The sequence below is a fragment of the Poecile atricapillus genome, chromosome 4 (genome assembly GCF_030490865.1).
Source record: "Poecile atricapillus isolate bPoeAtr1 chromosome 4, bPoeAtr1.hap1, whole genome shotgun sequence".
Lineage (NCBI taxonomy): Eukaryota > Metazoa > Chordata > Aves > Passeriformes > Paridae > Poecile > Poecile atricapillus.
This window is the reverse complement of record NC_081252.1, coordinates 8,006,182-8,027,013: the sequence shown is the minus strand read 5'-3', so window position 1 is coordinate 8,027,013 and position 20,832 is coordinate 8,006,182. Positions and strand designations below refer to the sequence as shown.

The 20,832-nt window shown below is 40.6% G+C and overlaps 1 protein-coding gene across 1 annotated transcript in view; it reads right to left on the bottom strand.

Annotated features, from left to right (window-relative positions):
• The window catches only part of SYNPO2 (synaptopodin 2), a 78,434-nt gene that overhangs the window by 6,981 nt on the left and 50,621 nt on the right, over positions 1 to 20,832 (bottom strand). The window contains exons 2-4 of the mRNA XM_058838301.1: positions 20,143 to 20,294; positions 15,141 to 15,931; positions 9,852 to 12,037 (exon numbers count right to left, since the gene is read on the bottom strand). Coding sequence (XP_058694284.1) covers positions 9,852 to 12,037; positions 15,141 to 15,931; positions 20,143 to 20,294 — 3,129 coding nt within the window. The remainder of the gene's footprint in view (positions 1 to 9,851; positions 12,038 to 15,140; positions 15,932 to 20,142; positions 20,295 to 20,832) is intronic.

Sequence of the window (20,832 nt, the reverse complement as noted above, 5' to 3'; positions counted from 1 at the left end):
ACCATAAGTTATAAAGCAGGAACTGATTTTCTTTGATAGAGTTTAATCAGAGAATGATGAGTTATTAAGTGTGTTTCACTTAGTTGATAGGGTTTTATAAAAAATGAATCATTCTGTTGTATTATTTAGGTAGAAGTTCTGGTGTGGGCTTCCATTTCCTGCTTGATAGCTTGTTTTTAGAAAAAAATTCTAAAGACTTTTAATATTATCTATAATAAATAAGCTGTGTTTTAACTTTCAAATTCCAAAATGTGAAAATGCACATCTGTTTCCTCTAGCTTTGGTAAAGTAAGGGTAATCTCTGCTTCCATGAAGTAAGGACTAAACAGTGTGTGGGTCTAACTAATATTTATCTTCTTGGATTGGGAGAGGACAAAACCTGTGAGGGTAAATTACATTCCAGAGGATGATTCACCTGGAAGAAGGCTGAAGTATATGGAAAGAACCTTGTCCATTCCATAAGGATCTGAAGGAATTTGAGGAAGAAGTTATGAGAGATCCCCACTTATTAATTAGCAGATTACTTTGGTGTTCAGCTAACAAACACAGATTCTGAAATTAGAGCAACTTCCAGTCTCTAGAATTTGTCATTCATCTGCTGGACAGCAGCAGCCAGACATGCTAATACTTTCTAATGTTTCCCCTTTATATTTAAATCTTGGAGATACATCTGTTGACAAGTATGTACTAGAAACAATGCACAAACCCCAGACATAGTGGAAAATACGAAGCGTAAATAGAGAATAATTATTCTCCCCTCTGTCTCCCTTAAGCTATAAGAAAATAAAAAGAGGGGTAGAAATTTGCATTCTTCACCTCAGAAAACAAGGGAAGAGAGAAAAGTGAAATGTTCCCAGAATTATTACTTTATCACATTTTGTATTCCTGTAATCTTCTGGTAAAACATTCAACAGAATGTTGAATTATTATGCAGTAAGATATGCTAGAACCCTCTACACTAAATTAATTTGTTAATTTGTTAATAGATTAATTTGTTCTTTTCCAGTTCCTGGATGTTTTCAGAGGAAAAATCCTTTTCTACAATAGTTATTGAAGGGAAAGTGATTCCTAAATGTAAAGAAGAAGAAGAAGAAAGGCTATTTAGAGCTGTCCTTTGCAATCACAGAATCCTGAAGCTGCTGGGTGCTTTGGGTGTCTGTGCAAACAGATTAAACTGTTTAGGTTAGGTTTAGATTAACATTGATTTTGAAAATGCAAACTAGTTATAAACTGCTCTCTGAAGCAAACATTTATGGCACTGCAAGAATCACTGATATTTATAAGATGTATGTCAATATAAATTAAAATTTATATAATATTACTTGCAAAAGTAACTATTTCCATATATAAGCAAACAAATGTAAAAGCAGTACTTAGGTGTGTGCAGGTATAGACCTAGTTAATGTAAGATGGATGAGTGTGACTGTTTGATTCAATAATGTCTTAATCAATAGTCAGGAGAAATGGGTTATTTGTAATTTAGAGCAATTTCAATTTTCTTGTTAATTATGTAAAGCCCAAAGACAAAAAGAACAATACTTAGGTTCATAAAATAGTGCAAATTTTAAAGGCAGGAAGGTGTGTTTTTTTTCTTTTACAGACTAAATAAGAATGCGTAATACTACTTAGTGAAATGATTTCCCAGCAGCTGTTTTTGTGTCTCAGGTGGCACATCTCAGTAAGAGAAAACTGTGTGTGTGTGTGTGTGTGTGTGTGTTTACATGTCACAGCTGCCTTTTTTCCAGTCAAGGAGACAAAAGTGGGTTGGACTCTGGATAGTCCAGTGAAATTGCCTCCACATAAACTCCTCCCTAATGAAGTCACTTGAAAAAATTAAATCTTGGTGTCTAAGCCATTAAAGCAGTTTTATTTTTTATTATGGTCCTGGTCCTTAATCCCATATCAAAGCACATTAAAATCTGAGTTAACAATAGCACCTGGATGCTATTTACACAGAAAGGGGACAAAGGAGGAGGAAGCAGATAAAACAATTGTTTTATCTCAAAAAGTGACTCTGTCTTTATAAAAAGCCCAGAGCAATGCATTTCTCCTTTGGCTTTCTATGGGCTTGTAATGGCCACTGCAGTTAGAGACCAAACCACTGGGAAAATGATAGGACAAAATAAATAATAATTAATTTTTATGCCTTAAAATTATTTTTTTCTTTCCATTTTTTTTCAACATGAAATAAGCTCTTCAGCTTTTTTTAACTGACTATGGAAGGTAGACATATTGTTAATATTATTATAGTTTGGGGTTTTTTTGTCCCAAAGCATTTAATAAATTTTATGTAATGAAAAAATAATTTCTCTCTGAAATGCTATCAGCTCTGCAGGAAATGCTACAGCTATTTTACAATACAGCTACCAAAAATTTTGAAATAAAATGAGAAAATAATTTTTATTTCAAACTCTAGAAATATTTTACAGCAGACTAAAATGGGAATGAAGAAATTTGGCTAATGGCTGGGGAAGAAGGGAATGTCACCTGTCTAACAACTAAAACCTTGTCAGTGGCTGTACTGAGACCAGGAATAGATTAGAATAAAATAGTTCAGGCCTGATCCTGACTTCCTCAAAGCTGTCTTTTCAGCGCTTGATTCTGAAAATTTATAGGGAATTTTTTGACTGGAATCTAATTTATTTTAAATTCAGATTGTTTCTAAATGTGGTGTTATTTCAGGTGAGAAGAATTCAAAAGAATGAAGCAGTTAGTGTCAGCCACCTCACATAAATTTTTGTGGCAACTCACATAAGCTTTGTGACAAAATTTTGCTTTTGAAAATAAAGTCCTTTTTCATTGTCAAGTAGTGGTAGAAGAGGAAAGTAAATGATTAGAATTAGGCCTTCACTACTGCAAAATCCCTGTGTGGTTAAAAGATGTAAGACTACTGCTAACTTGCCATAAATTATTTAGTTAGCTCACTTTGTACCTGCGCAAAATGAAAGAAAATCAACTTTTCATTATCATTTAATCTTTATCCATGTGCAGTTCTCAAAATACAGCCCATTTATGCCTGTAGAAAGCAAATGTCTGAAACTTTTGGCCATAGACATTTTAGATTTCCTTGGAATAAACTGTTTATTTCTTGTAAGGAAGAATATTTGCTGCCACCTTCTGGATTTTATATTGCACAGCTACCAGGGCAAAGTCTGCCCTCTTTTCTGACCTTTCCGCCTTGAGACGTGGTACCACTGCCTGCTTTAGGTCTGCTCTGACACAAATCTTGGTGTCTGAAGCATCCCATATTTCAGTGTAAATCTCCCTGTCTGTGAAAATTCATGCTGAGAGCTGTTCCAGCCCCACATCCTATGAGGCAGGAGGGTTTTATTCATTCCTACAAGTACCTGATGGTTCAAACCCCCTGTTACAGCATGTTCCATGATAATATTCCAGGGTTTGTTTTGGGTCTTAAAAAGCTACCTCAAAGCAATGCTAGTGAAGTTGGAAGGTCAGCTGTTCCAAAGCTCTGAAATAAAACCACCATTGCCCAGTGCTGATGAATTTTGATTACATTTCAGGATTTCTGCCCCACCCAGTGTCATTTCAGGGATTCATTTAGGAAATATTAGGGTTCTCTAACACAGGAGAGTATTGTAAAAAGGTTGGAATTCACAGCTGGTCACTGAGGATTCCCTTTATGGAATTCCACCTGGAGTCTGTCAGCTGTTAACACTCACAGAGGGATGTTAAGGGTCACATAGAATAACTTGTGCTTGTGCTGCTGGGCTCTGGAGATGCCTTGAGCTGCACATGCAGCTACAGAGTGTCCTGGTGTCACTGCTGCTCACTCCCTGCATTATTTACTCATTTGTAGAATGCACCAGTGAAAAGATGAATGGTTTTGGGTGCTAACAGCAAAAATCTGTAGGAAAATAAATCTGTATGAAGGTCACTTTTTTGAAGAGTGTGCATTGACTAAAGAACAGTGCTGAGCATGGGATGATGTCAAGACAAAGCAGCAAAGAGCTGTTTGTCAGATGGGCAACCCCGTGTGGAATCCTACAGCAAAAAAAAAGCAGATATGACATAATTGCAGATGTTCTGGCCACATGAACACCCAAGAAGGTTGGATTAAGCTGACACAGGCAACAAGAATTCCAAGTGCCTTTGCTTTGCGATCCAGACCGTAGTGTTTAATATTGTTTTTCTCATAATTTTATATACACAGTGTCAGGTGCTTGCATCAATACTACTTCAGTACTCTAGGAAGAAAACCAAGTGTACCCAGGTGCCAGATATCTTGCTTTTGTTTGCAGTATAGAGCCATGTACCATCAACAACCTGCATAGAGAAGCTGTGAGAAGTAGTATTCTCACAAATCAAACCTAAAAATCAGTAGCAGTTATTGATGGTTTTGGGGAAAAAAATAATCTTTCTTTTAAAAAACTGAAAAGATTTGCCCATAGGTTTTCACTGCATGGAAACTTTTGATCCTAATATAATTGTGCTGAATTCTTTTCTTCTCCATCAGTTAAAGCTCACACTGAAACTGAGTGTTGTGCTCCATGTCACCCTTTGTAATCCAACATGCTCCTGTGATTGGGAATGTATTTCACTCCTGTTATGTTCCTCCTTTTCTTCTGTTTGTTGTAGGTTTCTTAAAACCATTACAATCTGCTGTTTCAGATGGAAACATCAAGAGAAACACTCCACCTGTTCAACAGTTCAGTCTTGAGACCTATTTAGAAATGACCTGGTTATTTTATAGAATCTTCTCTTTTAATTGCCTGTAATTATCAGGGTAGTCTCTGCTTTAAGATTTCTATCTTAAAATGTACAAAAGAATAAGGATTCTTGTTTGAAAATGCTGGTTTTACATTAACTCCCCATACAGAAAACCTTCATCCAGATAGTCAGTCTATAAGTTCAGTAAGTTATTTTCTCATAGTTGAGTTTTCTCAGCCTAAGGGAGAAACCTGCACAGATGTTTTGCATGCACTTCAATTAAAAAGTTTGTCAAGATCAGTACAACCAGGAATAGATTTTTCCTTTAAATGCTGTGGAGGATAACTGGAGACTTGATCAGCACATAAAGTCTTTGCCTGCCTTATTTAAGGAAGCAAATATTAAACCCATGAGATTATTGTCATATGGTTTTTCTTAGCTTGTAAGGGAAGAGTTCAAGTCTGCATCTGTAGAGATAATTTCAACATTGAGCTTCAGGATTTTTCCTACTGTTTAAACCATTTGATAAAAACCTGAAGTGCTTCCTTTAGTAAGCAACCAGCCTGAAAACCACTTGTCAAACATAACTCTTGAGCGATTCCAACTCCTCTTTTATGTAATGGCATGCAAAAGTAATGTCTGCTGTAAAATAAGACCAGCTGTTGTCATGGGTACTGTGAAGTTGTGATGGTGGCACCAAGACTGCTGTGAAATTACCAGGCTCGCATATTTTCATATTCAGAGCTTCTGAATCCACAGGTTTTTCAGGATTTGTCAAGTTTCTTCTTTGTATAGTGTTTCCATTCCAAGCTGAGCAGAGTCATTATAAAATACCATTATGCCAAGCTGCGTGATTAAGATTTGCACTTGCCGTGCCAAACCACCAAAGCAATCAGTGGAATCCCAGGTGTTTGACTTCAGGTAAAGAAAGCTGCATCATGTAAAGAGGCAAGACTGGAAGAGGGAATCTTTTTAGAACCAAAGGGTTTGGAATTTTAAAGCTAGCAAATCTGAAAAAGGATCCTGGAAAAAAGAGAGGAGAGAGATTTTGCATAGTGTTAGTTGTTGTCATTCCCCTGGCGTTCCCCTGCCTCACAGTGTACAGAGCATTCCCCACTCCAGAACAGGAGCAGGAGCATGTGATGGTCAGGCTGGGTCTTTGTTGAGCTCTCATCCTGGATAAATGATAAGCAATGCTCCTCCCAGATCACATCACCTGGTGTCAAGTTCTCTTGATAACTGCTTTATAACTGCTTGGTAAACTGCTTGGTAATCTTTTATCAGAGTTCAACAAAAAATTCAGCAAAAGTCTGGAAATAGTCAGATGTATCTATATGCAGAATAGGTGAGCCCCTCTCACTGACTGCTCTTTTACCTTCAGTATTTCAAAATCCTTTCACAGGTATTTTATCCTGGGTAGTCACTCTTTTTTTGTGGAGTTTTGTCCCCCTATCTTGCCTCCCTCTAATCCCAGTAGTATTTAATCTCAAAATTGTTACTCTGCCATTTAGCACTGATTTTTCTATGTGAACTACACGCAAGCTCCACACTTCCTATTTTTTTTTTATTTTGTTCTGCTGATACCTCTACCTCTTATTTTTTGTTTCTTCCTTAGGAGAGCAGAAAGCAAGAGAATGAAGCTCGTAAGAGATGATAATGTTTACATTATAAATGTTTCTAGAGGAAAAATTCAATGAAGTCATAATATATGATTCATAATATATATGTTGTTTCATAATATATAATTTTTTGGCAAGCAGGAACATGGTAAGAGTGATTCCTCTAGAGAAGGGAGGAAGAATTAAGCAGTTCTGAGCTAAATTTTGTCTTTTATTATTGCAGCAGAAATTTGAACTTTCTGTCTGAAAGCCACTCATCTCCTAAACAAAACTTTTCAATTCAGTTTTATAGCAAGATGTTAATAACTGAATCATAAATTGAAGGTATATTAACCCTTGATTGAGGTAGCTGTTTTTATGAAAAGGCTGTCTAGAATGTGAGATCAAAACTGGTGCATTATAATAATTCCAGTCTGTGCTGTAATTAAATGTGTTAAAATAGTCATAAACCACTTAAATTCCTCTTTTAATGTGAATATATTGGAAGTATTGTTATTGGTGATGGCTTATAATTCACTGTTAAATATGCTTCCATAGCAAAGACAACAATTGCATCTTGGCAGCCTTGCCATATCATATAAAATAATTCTAATAGCTTTTTCAGAAAACCATTTACAAAAGCTCACTGCCCTTTCCAAGTGAAATTTCAGATGGCTCCTCTACACAAACAAGTCATTTCCTTGACATTTCAGCTACGTTTGACTTTGGACCCATGACAATGAGCAGCTCAGCTTTCCTCTAAATATCTGCTTCACAAGAGATTACATCTTGGATAAACCTGTTACTGTAGGTAGACCAGTCTTTTGAAATATTAACAAGAATTAAAGACTTACCTGATTAGTAAAAAGAGCCTTGAAGCCAAGTTGGATCCAAGTCCCTTGTGTGTAGAATGATGTGTATGTAAGAAATCTAATTCAGAGTTGGGCTTTGAATGAGATTTTCAAAAGACCCAAACGTGGTTAAGAACACTAATGTCATTGAGACTTTTCTTTTTAACCCTTACTGGAGCTTTAAAAATCCTTCTGTCATTGTTCTAGGCCATATGAAATACTTGTATTTGAATCCAAATGTGATCAACTTTTCAGCATAGATGCACTTTTCTAAGTTCCTGTGTCCCTTTGCCACAGGCATCAACACCAACATTTGTTGAGGAAGAAAAAAGCTTCTATAAATCTCATTAGGGAAATATTCTTTTGGTGGTGGGGTGAACAAGTACAGAAGTGTGATTATAATTTACAGATGTGCTTTACAGGAGGAGATTAAGCAAAAAAACATGGAAGGCAACATGAGGCTGATGGGATTTCTGTGTCTCTTCACAGCACTACTTACCTTTGGTGGGGGATCTTTATCCCAAGTACATATTGGTGTCGTAAAGGCTACCTAAAAATAGTGTGTGCAACTCCAGATTGAACTTGGGAAGAGGGGAAGAAAGGAGGGAGGAAAGGGATGAGGAAGGGGAGGGAGGAGATTTCATATTAACAGGCCAGCATAGGGAATAGACTTCCCCCAAAAATACACTGGCAGTCTGTGCATAGAAGTGAAACAAAAAAATAGCAGCCAAACCAAAAGAAAAAGCCTCAAACAGACAGAGAGGAAAGGGACAAGTTTAATGATAGAAGAATAGTACAGATATTGACAGTGGAAAACAGGTAGAAGGGAGATCTTCAAAGGACTAAAATATTGCTACTTTCTATTTCCAGGTAAATGCAGTATAAATATTCTCAAGGAATTTTTTCAAATTGTTTTCCAAATTGTTTTCCCTCTGCATTTCCTATTATTTTTCTGAATTTTAAGGGGGAGATAGACCCCTTGGTCATTTTCTTCTAATGCAGTCAGTATCCCAATCTAAAATTTGAAGGGAAGAGTAGAATTTTGGAGGTCCAAAATTCATAGGAGTGTTTTTTATTGGTTTGATTAGAGTTTGAATTCAGCCTGCTTTCTGCATGTGCAACCAAATGCATTCTTCTCATCTTTGATTGCAGTTTGAATTATCATCATGGGACCAAACCACAGAGATTTTGTTCATACTTAGGAATGTTTTCTTTGTCAAGATAGATAGTTCTAGAAACCCTGCAATGATATACAAGGTCCATAATCTGGTCTGTAACTAGCTCAGTGATAGTTTAAACAAATATACCAACAGATTCTGCCATCTTTATTCACAGAGTTACACTTTAAAGATCACACCTGGGATGGATTTTGATTCCCTTAGTTGTGAGGAACAGCACCTTGTTTTAGCCCTAGCACCACTGATGCTGATGAAAGCCATGCTAAACTACTCAAATATTCGCTCTATATTCACTGCAGGATTATACAGTACATTTCAAGACCACAGGCTCTTAAAAGTTTTCCCCAGTAGCAGTATTTCAATCCTTAGTCCCCAATACGACAAGTAAAAGATAAAAGGATAAAACCAGAGTAAAAAGAGTTAAAGTGGGAAGAAGCACTGTAGAGGCCCAAGAGCAAATAATGAAAAGTGTACAAGAGGCCAGTGGGAAGACACAGTCATAATCATGATTTACTGGTAATTTCTGTGGCACAGAGTACTCTGGGAGCAAGAATCAGCACTCTACACTATAGGCAGCCCTCCAGCTCTCAGTCACTGTGCTTTCACAAGAAACCAGTGCATTACATTGCAGCTGCAAAACCCAGCTCACCTCTCTGACTGCTCAATAATTTTGATTTACAGGCTTCTCTCATACTTGCTGGGTTCAAGGCAAACTCTGGCTAAAAATATGCCTGCATGTGGGATGTGAAATTTCCCCAAAATGGGAAATTTGAAACAATTTGTCCAGCTGTCTTTCCACCTCTTTTTAGTCTTCGTAACACTCCAGCATCTCTTATAGCACGTTCTCTGTGAAATCACAGAGGCAATTCATGATTTTGGATCACAGCTGATCCACATAGCTTACAAGCTAAGCCCCTGGCTGATCAATCAGATTCCTGTGGAAGGACCTTTGAGCCAGGACAGATTCTGAATGAATTCCATGAGGCTCTGTGCAGGCTAAAGGTCTATCCAGTTGCATTCTGCTAGTGATCAGTCAGAGTCTAACAATGTATCTATTTTATGCTGTGTTAATAATAGATATTACTATTAGTTAATAAGGCACTTCTTTTAGAAAAAACAACCACCAAAGTCCTCAAATCCCTAGGTAATTAGAACACAGTAGAGGAGAGGGACGGGAAGAAAGCTGTTCTCTGTTACTTTGACATACCAGGAATATTGCTCACTGTTTCTATTGTTGTAGTCCTACCGCAAAAACTTAGTGTCCTGCTCACTTCACGCAATGGTACCTCTCCATTTCAGGATGGCATGTCCATAAAGCACCCACTAAAATGCATGAATGTGCTAAAATTTTCCATCTATTTTAATTCCTTTAAAAAGTTCAAATATTTTGGACCCAGATTTGAGGTGATACATCTGACATTCTTAAGTAAGCTGAGGAATATACCACTGGCACAGTCTGGGTGCCAGGTGACCACTGCAAACCAGTGACTGCAAGCAAAATGGACACTAAGTTTCTGCTACCGGGTTTACTCTTGAATAACCGATGGCTTCCACACCTGTGCAGTGACGCCAGCTTTCTTGGCTGAAAATTTTGGCCTTGGAGCAGTAAACAAAGAGGATGTGGTGGTTTCTGGCTTAGAAAACGCAGAGTAGCCTGTGGGTGAGTATGATTCATTTCCTGGGAGAGAGGCGTTTGACGGGAACGAAGGTTGGGAACCGTAGGCTGGCACGGAGTACACCGAAGAAGGCCGGGCCCTTGTAGGAGAGCCAGCACCAGGTGGAAGGTAGGTAGGTAAAGGCAGTGTTTGCTTTGAAGTGGACAGCTTCGATGTCTGCTTCATGGCAAGGCTTTCCTTAGGAGGTTGGAAGGTAAATAAAGATGGATCGAGTTGATATGGTTGATGTTTCATAATATCCAAAGCATTGAGACCTTTCTTAGGTTTTCTTTTTGTGTTTTTGGTAGCAGCAGCGGCCTTAGAGGAAGGCTTGGTAGCAGCAGGAGGGTAGGACGGGCAGTGGATGGGATTATAAGCGACGGGGGGAGGTGCTCGGACATTAGGTGAATATTTCCAAGAAGCTGGTAAAGATGGAGTTGGAGATGAGGCTCGTGCCATGTTTGCCTGCACAGTCTCTGAATCCACCACGTATTTCTCCATTCGGGAATGCCTCCTGGCAAACAGCTGTGCTCCTTTCCCACTCATAGCTGGTGGCATCTCGAAGGGAGGCTTTGTTTCTCCAGCACTTGGGGTGACTGGTGTTGTCTTGGGGGCAAGGTTTGGACTCGCCAGGCTGGCCTGAGGCCCTTTGAAAGGACCAGCAAGGTCGAGAGTGCTTGGGGGATGGACGGGAGAATGAGGATACTGTGGAGATTTGGGTGGTGCAGGATACGCTGCCTGAGGTGAGGCTGGTGCTGGGAAAGAAGGAGGCTTGTTGGAAGCCGCAGCTGAAGGTGACCAAACTGGTGAAACTGGAGTACCAGCAGAAGGAGACACCTTGAGTGAAGGCTTTGGAGCAACAGGAGGAGGGGCCTTTTGTTTAGATGTTTGAGTCTGCATGAAATTGCAAGCTTCTGCTCCCAAACTGAGGTAGTCTTCTTCAGGTCCTGACTCAAAACCAGCTCCAGTCCCTTTTTTGCCCTCTGCATTGTGTACAAGGGACAACAGGGCAGGATTAGGACTTACTTTGGGTGCGTCTTTGAAGTTGAACATAGGTTTGGAAGTGCTCCTTCTCTTTGCCTCCTGCAGTATCCCGGTTCTTTTGGCCGGCACGGCAATCCTTTCATCCCTGGATGCGATGTGTTCCGTGGGCTCGGTGGCTGCCCATGCAGGCGGGGCAGCCTTGCTGGCCACAGGAGCTGAGACAGGTCTGTAGAAAGCCTCAGCAGGTGGGCTGACAGAGCAGTAAGGAGGTGGTGCTGCTGCATCCGAAAGGGGACTGGTGACATTTCTTACGGGTGAAAATGGTGCAGCTGCTCGGTTTTGAACTCCAGAAGGGAAGGGTTTCGCTGTTTTATTCAAAGACGCTGCCTTTTGAGTTCCAGAGGACTGAAAAGAGAGGTTTGTGCCAGGTGCTAAGCCAAAGCCATTTTGTTGTACCACTTTGCTGTGATTCTGGCTCACGTCTGTGTAGCTTTTGCTCACACAGGTCTGCTGCCTTGACATTTCCTCCTCTTTTGATTGATAGACGGAAGAGCTCACTTTCTGGAAGTTCTCTGTCACGGTGGTTTCCCTGTGCTCCTCTGTCTGCACTGTACTTGCCTTCATCTCCTCCTGCTCCGCTGTAATCTGATCCATCCTCTGCCTCCTCTTGGCAAACATGAGGGCTCCTTTCCCTGTGCTGTCTGCGAGCGTCTGCATCTCCTCTCCACTTTTTGTCTTCTTTTCCACCTCGAGCAGACCACTGTCCCAGTCAAACGTCACGATCTTACCGTCCTTGTCAATGTCAGAGAAAAAATCTTCATCTATTTCCGACTCACTCGTTGCAAGCAAACTCACCTCAAAAGTGTTTTCCTTGTCCCCCTCTTCACCTTCACCCTCTTCCCCCTCGTCCTCGTCACGTTCTAACTCCCCAGTCCCGTAGCTGACTAAAGTGTATTTCCTCGCCCTTTGGCGGCGCTTCTTGAACATCAACACCCCCTTGGAATTGGGGTTGGGAGCTGCTGTCAGCAGCAGTGCAATACTTTTACATTTAGATTTGGCTTCTTTGACCTGCTTCTCCGACAGGCTCTCGCTTCGCCGGAGCCCTGTGGAAAGAATCAAAGTGCACATTAAGTTCATGCGGCCCATGAAATCACAAGTTGACTAACAAGTGTATTTTTCTGTACTGAAATTTATTAAATATGAAAACATTTCTTTTGTATGGAAAGTTCATTATACTCGAGTTTTTATCATGGTATCAGCTGTGTTATAAATTCCATACCCAGCATTCCTTGGAGACACACCCATGCAAGTTCAAAGGCTGCATCACTTTCTTTAGGACTCTCTTAGCTCAACGGCAACATTACACATGTCTTTATTTCTAGCATTCTTAATTTTTATTCCCAGCACCAACAGGCAGGTGATATTTTCTTATTTATCCAGTTTCTGGTCTCGTATTTTCTAAGTATTTGACTACGAGTTCCTAGGCTTACAGCAGCCATTCCCAGCAGGAATGCCCATGGCTGCTTAATATCCGAGACCAAATGAAACTGAGCAGATCCTGTCTGACAGTGGCAGCAGTTTCTGCCATACAGGCGTTTATTTTACTCCTACAAATTGCAAACTTACTAAAAGTCAGTATGCTACTGCCTATTAGCTGCTTAAAAGCAAGTATACATCCAGAAGGGCATACACAGAAAATATCAGCATTGACTTTCAGACCCTTGGTAGATGTGGGAGTTTGTCCATGGTACTCAGTGAAAGCAGGTTGCAGTCTTTTAACAAGCATTACTTGCCTGAAATATAAGTTCTGTAAGGTATAAAATATACAGAATATTTATTTTGGAAATGTGGCAAGAGTGAATACACATTGAAGAACAGAACCAAGGAGACTCAACTAACTTCTCAAGGGTATTCACTGGAGTATCAATAACTGTGTTTCTGAAAGCATAAACTACTGGTTTTCATCAGCTCATGAGAAAGAGGAACAGATGCAGCTGCAAAGCTGATGGATGCACTGGACATCAGCGTGATTGCTTCCTTGTAATGGGACATGGAGCATGTGTCTCATGGGGCAGTGCTAGTCAGGGGATGTCCCTGCTGCTTTCCCTTCCTTGTACTCTACCACTGAATCTCATCAATGACAGCTTCAAGAGCTCCTCTCTCCAAAAAACCTGGAATTTAAAGCTATTCCTGAATAAATCAATAGTCACAAGGAAAATAACATGCCTCTGATAAAAGAAAAGAGAACAGTAAATTATTTAGTATCTTTTGCTGGCATAAATAAAGAAAACTCATTAAAGAAAGCCATGCCGTGTGTTTTCTAGTCATGATCCTTTTAGCCATGTCAGTAGATGGAGTCTGATACTTCTCCTATTAAAGACAATTGGAGTTTTGCCATTATGCCAGATGACTGCACAACTGGACCAATGGTCCTCACAAGAATGTGTAAAAGAGAGAAGAGCTTGGCACCCAAACCAGCAATTTGTAATATTTTATTGTTGGTGAGCCAAATCACAAAATCCTTGGATCAGCCCTGTGACAATCCAATTGCTTACAATAGTCATTGAAGGTATTTTCCAAAACTATGGCTGTTGGTGTTAGAGTGCTACCTATTCAGATAAATATAATCTGAATAATATTTACAGAGAAAATTTCTGCTAAAGAGATCAAAGACCCATAATAAAAATTCTTCTCTAGTTCAGACTTAAATGCTGCATTATAACTTCTACTTTGGCAGAAAACACACAGAGTATTTGCTGCACACAGAGTATTCACTGTGCTGGGAGATTTGTTTTTTCTAATATGTAGATAGGTTAATAATGATGATGATGATGATAAAAATAATAATAATAATGATGCAAAAAAAAATGTATCCAATCAGCGATTCCTAAGGATAATGACCTGCCACCAGTTTAGAAGGGACTGTGATTGTCATAGCTGATGTGGGAAAAGGACAGGACTTCTGTTCTTAGAAGTGTTTATCATGTAAAAAGTAGCTCATTCTTTGTACTTTTGCCTTTTAAGATAAAAGGCACTGCAAGTAATTCCCTAAGAAATGCAGGCACAGTCCCACAGCTGGTTCTGACTTCGCAGCCAAAATGTGAAGCATGTGCACTTTTCTTTTATACTTCATTTAATATGGCCAAAATATGTGGGTTGCATACAGACACTTAGGTATAAGTAACAGCCTAATCCACTTGCCAATGAGACACAAATGGTTATCATGCTAAAAATATGCTTCCAGAGGAATTAGCAGTGGGTTAGCAGAGGAGTTCCAACGCTGCATATGAAATAGTTTGTTGCTACAGTATCTCACTGCACACATTCAAGCACCTTTGACATACTGCTACTAAATCCCCAGACAGGATTCTTCACATTGTTGGGAAGGAGCAAGCAACCAACAGAAAGGTCTCAGATGAATAAAATAACAAAGAAATACATAGATTAATTAATAAATAATACACGTCTACACCCAGTTAATCAATATTGGCTCCAGTGGCAAGTTTGCTTCCATGTGAACTTCTTGGACACATTTTGAAGCTGACCTCTGGGTCTGGGAGTCAGGAGAAAAAACATGTTCGCTTTACAGTCTAGAGAAGACTGACAAAACCAAAAGGATCATGTAACAGTTATACACATGCTGGTGTCTGTCAAAATCTCTTCTGCAGACAACATCAAGATTTGCTGCTAGACTTTTTTATTAACTTTTCAAAGCAGTGGCATGGCTTTGGTTTTTGATGATGCAAATGGCAATGCAAAGCTTTTGCTATAAAAGGAGAAACCCACAGGATTCACTTAGACATGTGCAAGCAACTCGCTCTTTTTGTTAATATTTTACAGATTGCCACTGAATATGAGTGAGAAGACCAGCAGAGTTCAGCCCTTTCTGGAGATGTAAGTATTTTTAGTTGGACAAAGTCATGAGTTAATTTCAAAGTGGAAGTCTACTAAGCAAAGTTATTCAGCACAGTTAAGGCATGGGTACACTCTTGGCTCATCACCAGGAGCATTGTATTACCCTGAAAAAATATATAAAGCAAGAACAGAAATGTCACTCGAAAGAAAAAGAGACAGGGAAAGTTAGAAAACTGCAGGAAAAAAATCTCTAAACATTTTTTCCCTAATGCATTCTAAATCCTGAAATTATATCAAAAACTGCAAAAGATGCCCCCAGGCAGTGCAAATGATTAGATGGGACATACTCACTTGCGTGCCTTGCCCTGTGCTTGAGAGGTCTGTGTTCCTTTTCCGAGTGCTTGCTGTCTTCTCCCTGCACTGTGACTTCTGGTGAGATTGCAAAGGAGAGGAGGGAAGGAGGTGCTTCTGACTGCCCTCCTTCTACTTGAGAATCAACACACCCCCTTTCAGACTGAGACCTGGGCGCTTCCTTCTCCCTGTCTGAGCAGTCCAGGATCACCTCCACCCTGGGGATAGATGGAGCTGCACCTTGGATCCTCTTCACCTCCTTGCTGCTAGAAAAGTGAACTACTTTGTCTGACCACTGGATGTTACCCTCCTTTACACCCAGAGGAACTGCAATGAGGGAGCTGCTCCCATCATGTGTTGCACTGGGTCCTCTGCCTGAAGGGGGGCACTTTTCTGCCCCCAAGAGAGTCACAGCAGGAGCACTGGTGGCCTTGTGCACGTCATTTGAGAGGGAAAACTGCAGCTCAACCATAGCACCCGGCCTTTCTTCTGTCGTCCCTCTGACAGCAGCCTCATCTGTCACGATCACTTTGGGGGTGCCTATCACTTTAGGAGGAATTCTGTGGCTTTGTGTGGTCTCTTGTTTCGTTTCAGAAAAGTGTGTGTTGCTTTCTGCTGCTCCGTGGTGAGTCCCACTGTAAATTTCTGTGATGCATAAATCTCCACGGGGTATCTCTTGCGCTGTGTTCATTTGCAGTGTGGTGTTCTCCCTGTAGTCCTCAATTTTTATGTTCTCGTGCTTCCCGTTTTCTCTTTCACTGCTCAAGGTTTCATTTATTCCACTGGAGGATCTGCACACACATAAACAATTCAAGAAATTAAGCTGCTGTAAGCACAGCCATTGTAAATAGGGTTACAAAAGAAATTTCTGCACAGTATTTCCCCACCCTAATTAATTGTGGCACCTTCTACCAGGTCCACTTAGACAGAAGAATTTTCCCAGAATGTAGACGTCTCAAATAGAAGCACCTTTCAAAATTGTTCAACTTAGCAGTCGAGTAAGAGGGAAATTACACGACACTGGTAGAACTGTGACCCCACTACAAACCTGAAATGTGGAATTGTGTCATTCTTAACATCAGTGTGCTTTCACAGACACATTTCTGTTATAGGGTTTCCAGAGAAAGGCTGCTGAGACTTTTGAGACAATACTTCTTCATATTTCACATGTCTGTGAGAAAATTAACTTTGCATGACACCAGAGGAGTGGTTAATTTTTGGCTCTGTAGCCACTACTGCAACTGTTTCAGGCACCATCCTTACATGTGGTTCCTGTCCCAAATCATTCACTCTCTAAGGAATAGAGAAGTGCTGGATAAGGATCAGAGGGATTCAAATGTGTTTTTGAAATTCACATTCAATGAATTCCTGTGAGGATCATCATCCTTATATATCACGGATTAATTGAAATATTCTGGGCCTATTCCAGTGGTCCAGCATAAAAGGGTAGTGAACCTATACAATATTTCCTACTTATTGAAAAAGATAGTATTTCTAACTGGAAAATGTTATTCTTGCTTGTGAAACCTACAATATATGTCAGTGTAGCTCCTTCATCTAAGCTATTAAATCCCCTGGTTCAGTTAAGCTGATTTACTGCTGTTAGGACACCTGCTATACTCTTTAACTCCTTCTTTCAGTACTCTGGACCAGACTGACTGATATTAATTTGAGGAGAAACCTTCTGTGCAGCAAGGCTGCAGCATGTTATTAAGAATTTCTATCTGCTAGAAGGTAGCAAAGCACTTTTTGAAATGAGGGAAGTGGTAGATGTCCCCAGTAAAGTATTAAGTACTATGGAGATTTTTGAAATCAAAAGCAGCCCTGGCTATTCTGAAACTTTGGAACCCCCTAGAAATAAAGGTTGGAAGAAGCAACAGAAGGAATAAATCTGTCACTGTGCTGAGGAAACTTCAGTATCGCTTGCTTTTTAGTCATGCAGCTTACTGCTTGTGGCGGTCTGGGTCTGCCTCGAATAGCACGAAGTGTGTAACATCCATTTCACCACATATGGGGCTTGGTAAAGGTCAGACAGATTTTAATTTAGGGAGCTCTTTGTGAGTGCTGCTGGATCCCATCGGATGATGCTATTTGGATGATCAATTGTACTGCTCTCGCGCACAGATAAATTACAGAAATCTGTAAACATTTCCTTGTAAGATATGGACTAGGGGCTGGGCCAGCTAAATGTTAGCCTTTATTGGTAGTTGAATGATTGTGTGTATGTGTGGGAGAGAAAGATTACCCACCTTAAAAGGCCCTTGCTACGTATGGATATATTTCTACTCTATATAGACATAATTGTGTAGCCTCTGTCAAAAGGCAGAATACTGGGTATGATTTCTTTTTTGTCATTTCGGATTCTGTTTTGGCAAATTATTGTTTCTGTTTCAGGCCTTTCCAGTTCACTGCAGGAGCAACAGCCCTGGTGTAATTCCAGGAAGGAAGCAGAACTCCTGGAGTCAGCACGGCAGGGTTTGTCACAGGCTCATGTTTTACTCCCTACATGGAGCATTTCATGTCGGCATGCACAGAGCATTCCCTTCTTTTCCCTAGAAATGTTCTCTCCAGACTCAGCAGCAGCCCAGGAGCTGCTAGCACTGATGTGAGAAGGGCAGGCCGGCGTTTCGGTGTCTGTCCCCTCTCTCCATGTTTCCCGGATCCATCTGCTCAGCACTTGCCGGGAAGGTCAGTGAGATGTTCCCCACCACGGCGTCTGGGAGCGCCCGCCCTGCAGGGTGTCCCTTTCCTCTCATCCTGTAAACCAAGCATTTTCTGGGCACTGCTGCTGGTCAGTAACTCACTGCGGCTTACACGGCATTGGGAAAACTTTTGGTAGACATCAAAGGCCAAGTAGCATTTTAAAAACTACTTTAAAAGCCCAATTTTCCTCCCAGTAAGATTTGTAAGAGCAGAATTAGGTCAACAATTAATGCCTGTGAAAATCACATCCTTCATGCAAAAAGCTCAGGGAGAGCCAGGAGCTTTCCAAATATTCTTCCCTGCTAACAAAAGATACTTGGATGTAAAGATCACCAGTGGAATACCACTTAAATTATTCTTTCCTCACACTTTCCACTTTCTTGAGATGGCTGCTAACAAGTGGCTACTCAGGAAAGGAAGGATTTGCTTCTCACTGCTCTCAAAGGATGCTAATATACTTCCTGAAAAATCTTTCTGGGGGTAACATTGAGAGGGATAGTACCCACAAAGGAGGTGGGAGGGGAAGAGAAATGTTTCAGTCCATTCTCCCATACCTGGGAAGATACAGACAGCAGAGGCTGGGATTTGGGAGAGATGAGCTGATGAGATAAAATTTAAAGATTCTCATGGTGAATTCCTTAGAACATTGTAGTAATTTTCAGAGTGCTGAGTAACTGCAATTTTCCTAAAATTTCTGACATGGTTTCATTCCATGAAATACTGAATTATGTGGTATAAACCCTCTGTTTTGGTTCTGATTTTCAGGACATGCCTTGCTGCTCATTTAATCAGGGGCAATGGAGAGTCCCTTTCAGCTGCAGCATCCTGTGGCCTTCAGACAACTGAAATATCAGTTATGAACAGCAACAGGCAGGAATCAAAGTATGTGGAGCTATTTCTATGGCTGAAGAGAAGACAGCTGGTCAGCCACAAATATCATTCTTACAAGTGCAGTCCCAATAGCCACACTATGAATTAAAAACAGAAGAATGCAGCTATCACATGAGGAGCACTCAGCTAGTCCCCTGCTGAACCAGGAGCAGGAGCTGTGCACTCTGGGGAAGGTAAGCTCTAATCCTCAGCTACCACTGTCCCCCAGTCCTGTCACACTGATCCAGGACTCAGATCCATGATGTACAGACAGGCTGTGCAAAATGTCTGTTATAAATAAAATGAGCACTCCTTGAAATCATCTAGTTTTGAAGGCAGACTGTCACTTTGAACTGCTAGGCACTTGAGGAAAGCTCCTTTGTGCAGGTTGCAGGAACCACGAGGAATTTCACATGCTGTGTAGACATCCCTGGTAGCCAGAGACAAGTGCCTATTTTCAGCCTGGGTACTGTTCTGGTAGCTGTCATAATGAATCCTGATCCTTTCCTGGTCCTGCCTGTGAGAGGGAGCTGCAGTAGCTCTGGGGGGAGCCTTAAGTCCTTTTAAGGAGTGTGGGAGTTTCAAGACTCTTCTTCCTCTTCTTACCCCACTGAAGGCAATTCAGAGTTCATCCTGCCTGAATTCACAGTCTGGGGAGAATGTGCTTTACTGTAGGTGGCTCTGAATTGAGGTTGCATTTATTTCACTGATGGCAGTTACAGAGCAGGCACTGGAGCAGACTGATGTTCAGTGAGCAGTAATGCTGGCCTGCTTGCAAGTTTGCATGAAGCTTCTCTGCTCTAAGAAGCTCGAAGCATTTTCAAAGAAAACTGGAATTCCCTCTCACTGCTTTACAAAGGCAGAAACTGAGACCCAGAGAGCTGTGACTTCCCCCACCTCATCTAGTGAGGTGATAACAGCTACAGAAATAGAATTCATGACTTCCAGACCCTCTCCTCCTCCTGACCACTAACACATTTTGCCACCCAAGAGGACCATTTGCCATGTCATCATCAAGGCATATCTGGGTAACACAGTTTCTCCATCTATACAGCCTTTGTTTTTTGTAAGCCTCACTTCCCTATCTGTGGGGAATAACAACACTTGACTGCTTCAAAGGGGTGCAGAGAATAACTGAACTCAAGGCTCTTTAGTATGCATATATGGTAGTGGACACCTTGCAAGTATTAATACTTACATTTGGAGACTGTACTATTAATTCTGTGCCTGACTGCTGCTGTTCAAATTATATACATTAACTCCTTCAGCTCAAATTCTCTGTCTTCCTTTTGCCATCCAAGCAGAGTTACAGACATTAACAGGACTATCAGAACCTCTCAGTTTAAGTCTGCAAAACGAGTGTGTTGAGAGCCAGCATTTTCCAGGTGATTCACTGAATTGCACCAAAGCATCCTGAGCATTCCTGTACCTCTTGATAAGCATCTGCAGGACATCAGTCAGGCTTTCCATCAGAACAATGACTTCAGCATAGGTTAGGTCTCCACAAGGCTTGCCATTGATAGACACCACCTCATCCCCCTCACACAGTCCAGCCTTGGCTGCTTTGCTTTTGCTGCGAACCTACAACGAGTCAAAAACAAATTCCAAATTGCACAATTAGTAGTGGTCATTTGAAAACAGCAGCAACCATGTCCTCAGCTTGCTTTTTGTCTGTGCAAAAGGATCGATAATATTGATCATAAACAAATTTGCAGTAACACAAATGAATAACTTGTCTCAGTTGAGGTTAATACTACTCTGGCCAGTAATAATACAAAACTTTCTGCTTTACTGAACTTTTGAGCTAGGTGTCAAACATATTAGATGAATTCTTTTAAAACTGGGAGAAACATGAAAATTTGGGACAGACAACAATCACAGTTTAGCAGAACTGCAAAAACCCCTCATTAATTTCTCTGAAAATGAAGATCACTAGAGCTGAAATTTGCACTGAGATTGTAAAAGAAGAGTGTGTAAATTCAGGCTTCTCTGGGCAGAGTATCAATATCTACATGCTGATCACTTTTTCCTTAGATGCCCAATTGTAATTTTGGTCTCCAAACTATAGACATCTGCATCCCTGGAGATCCTAAATCCATGCTTAGTCATGTGAGTAAGT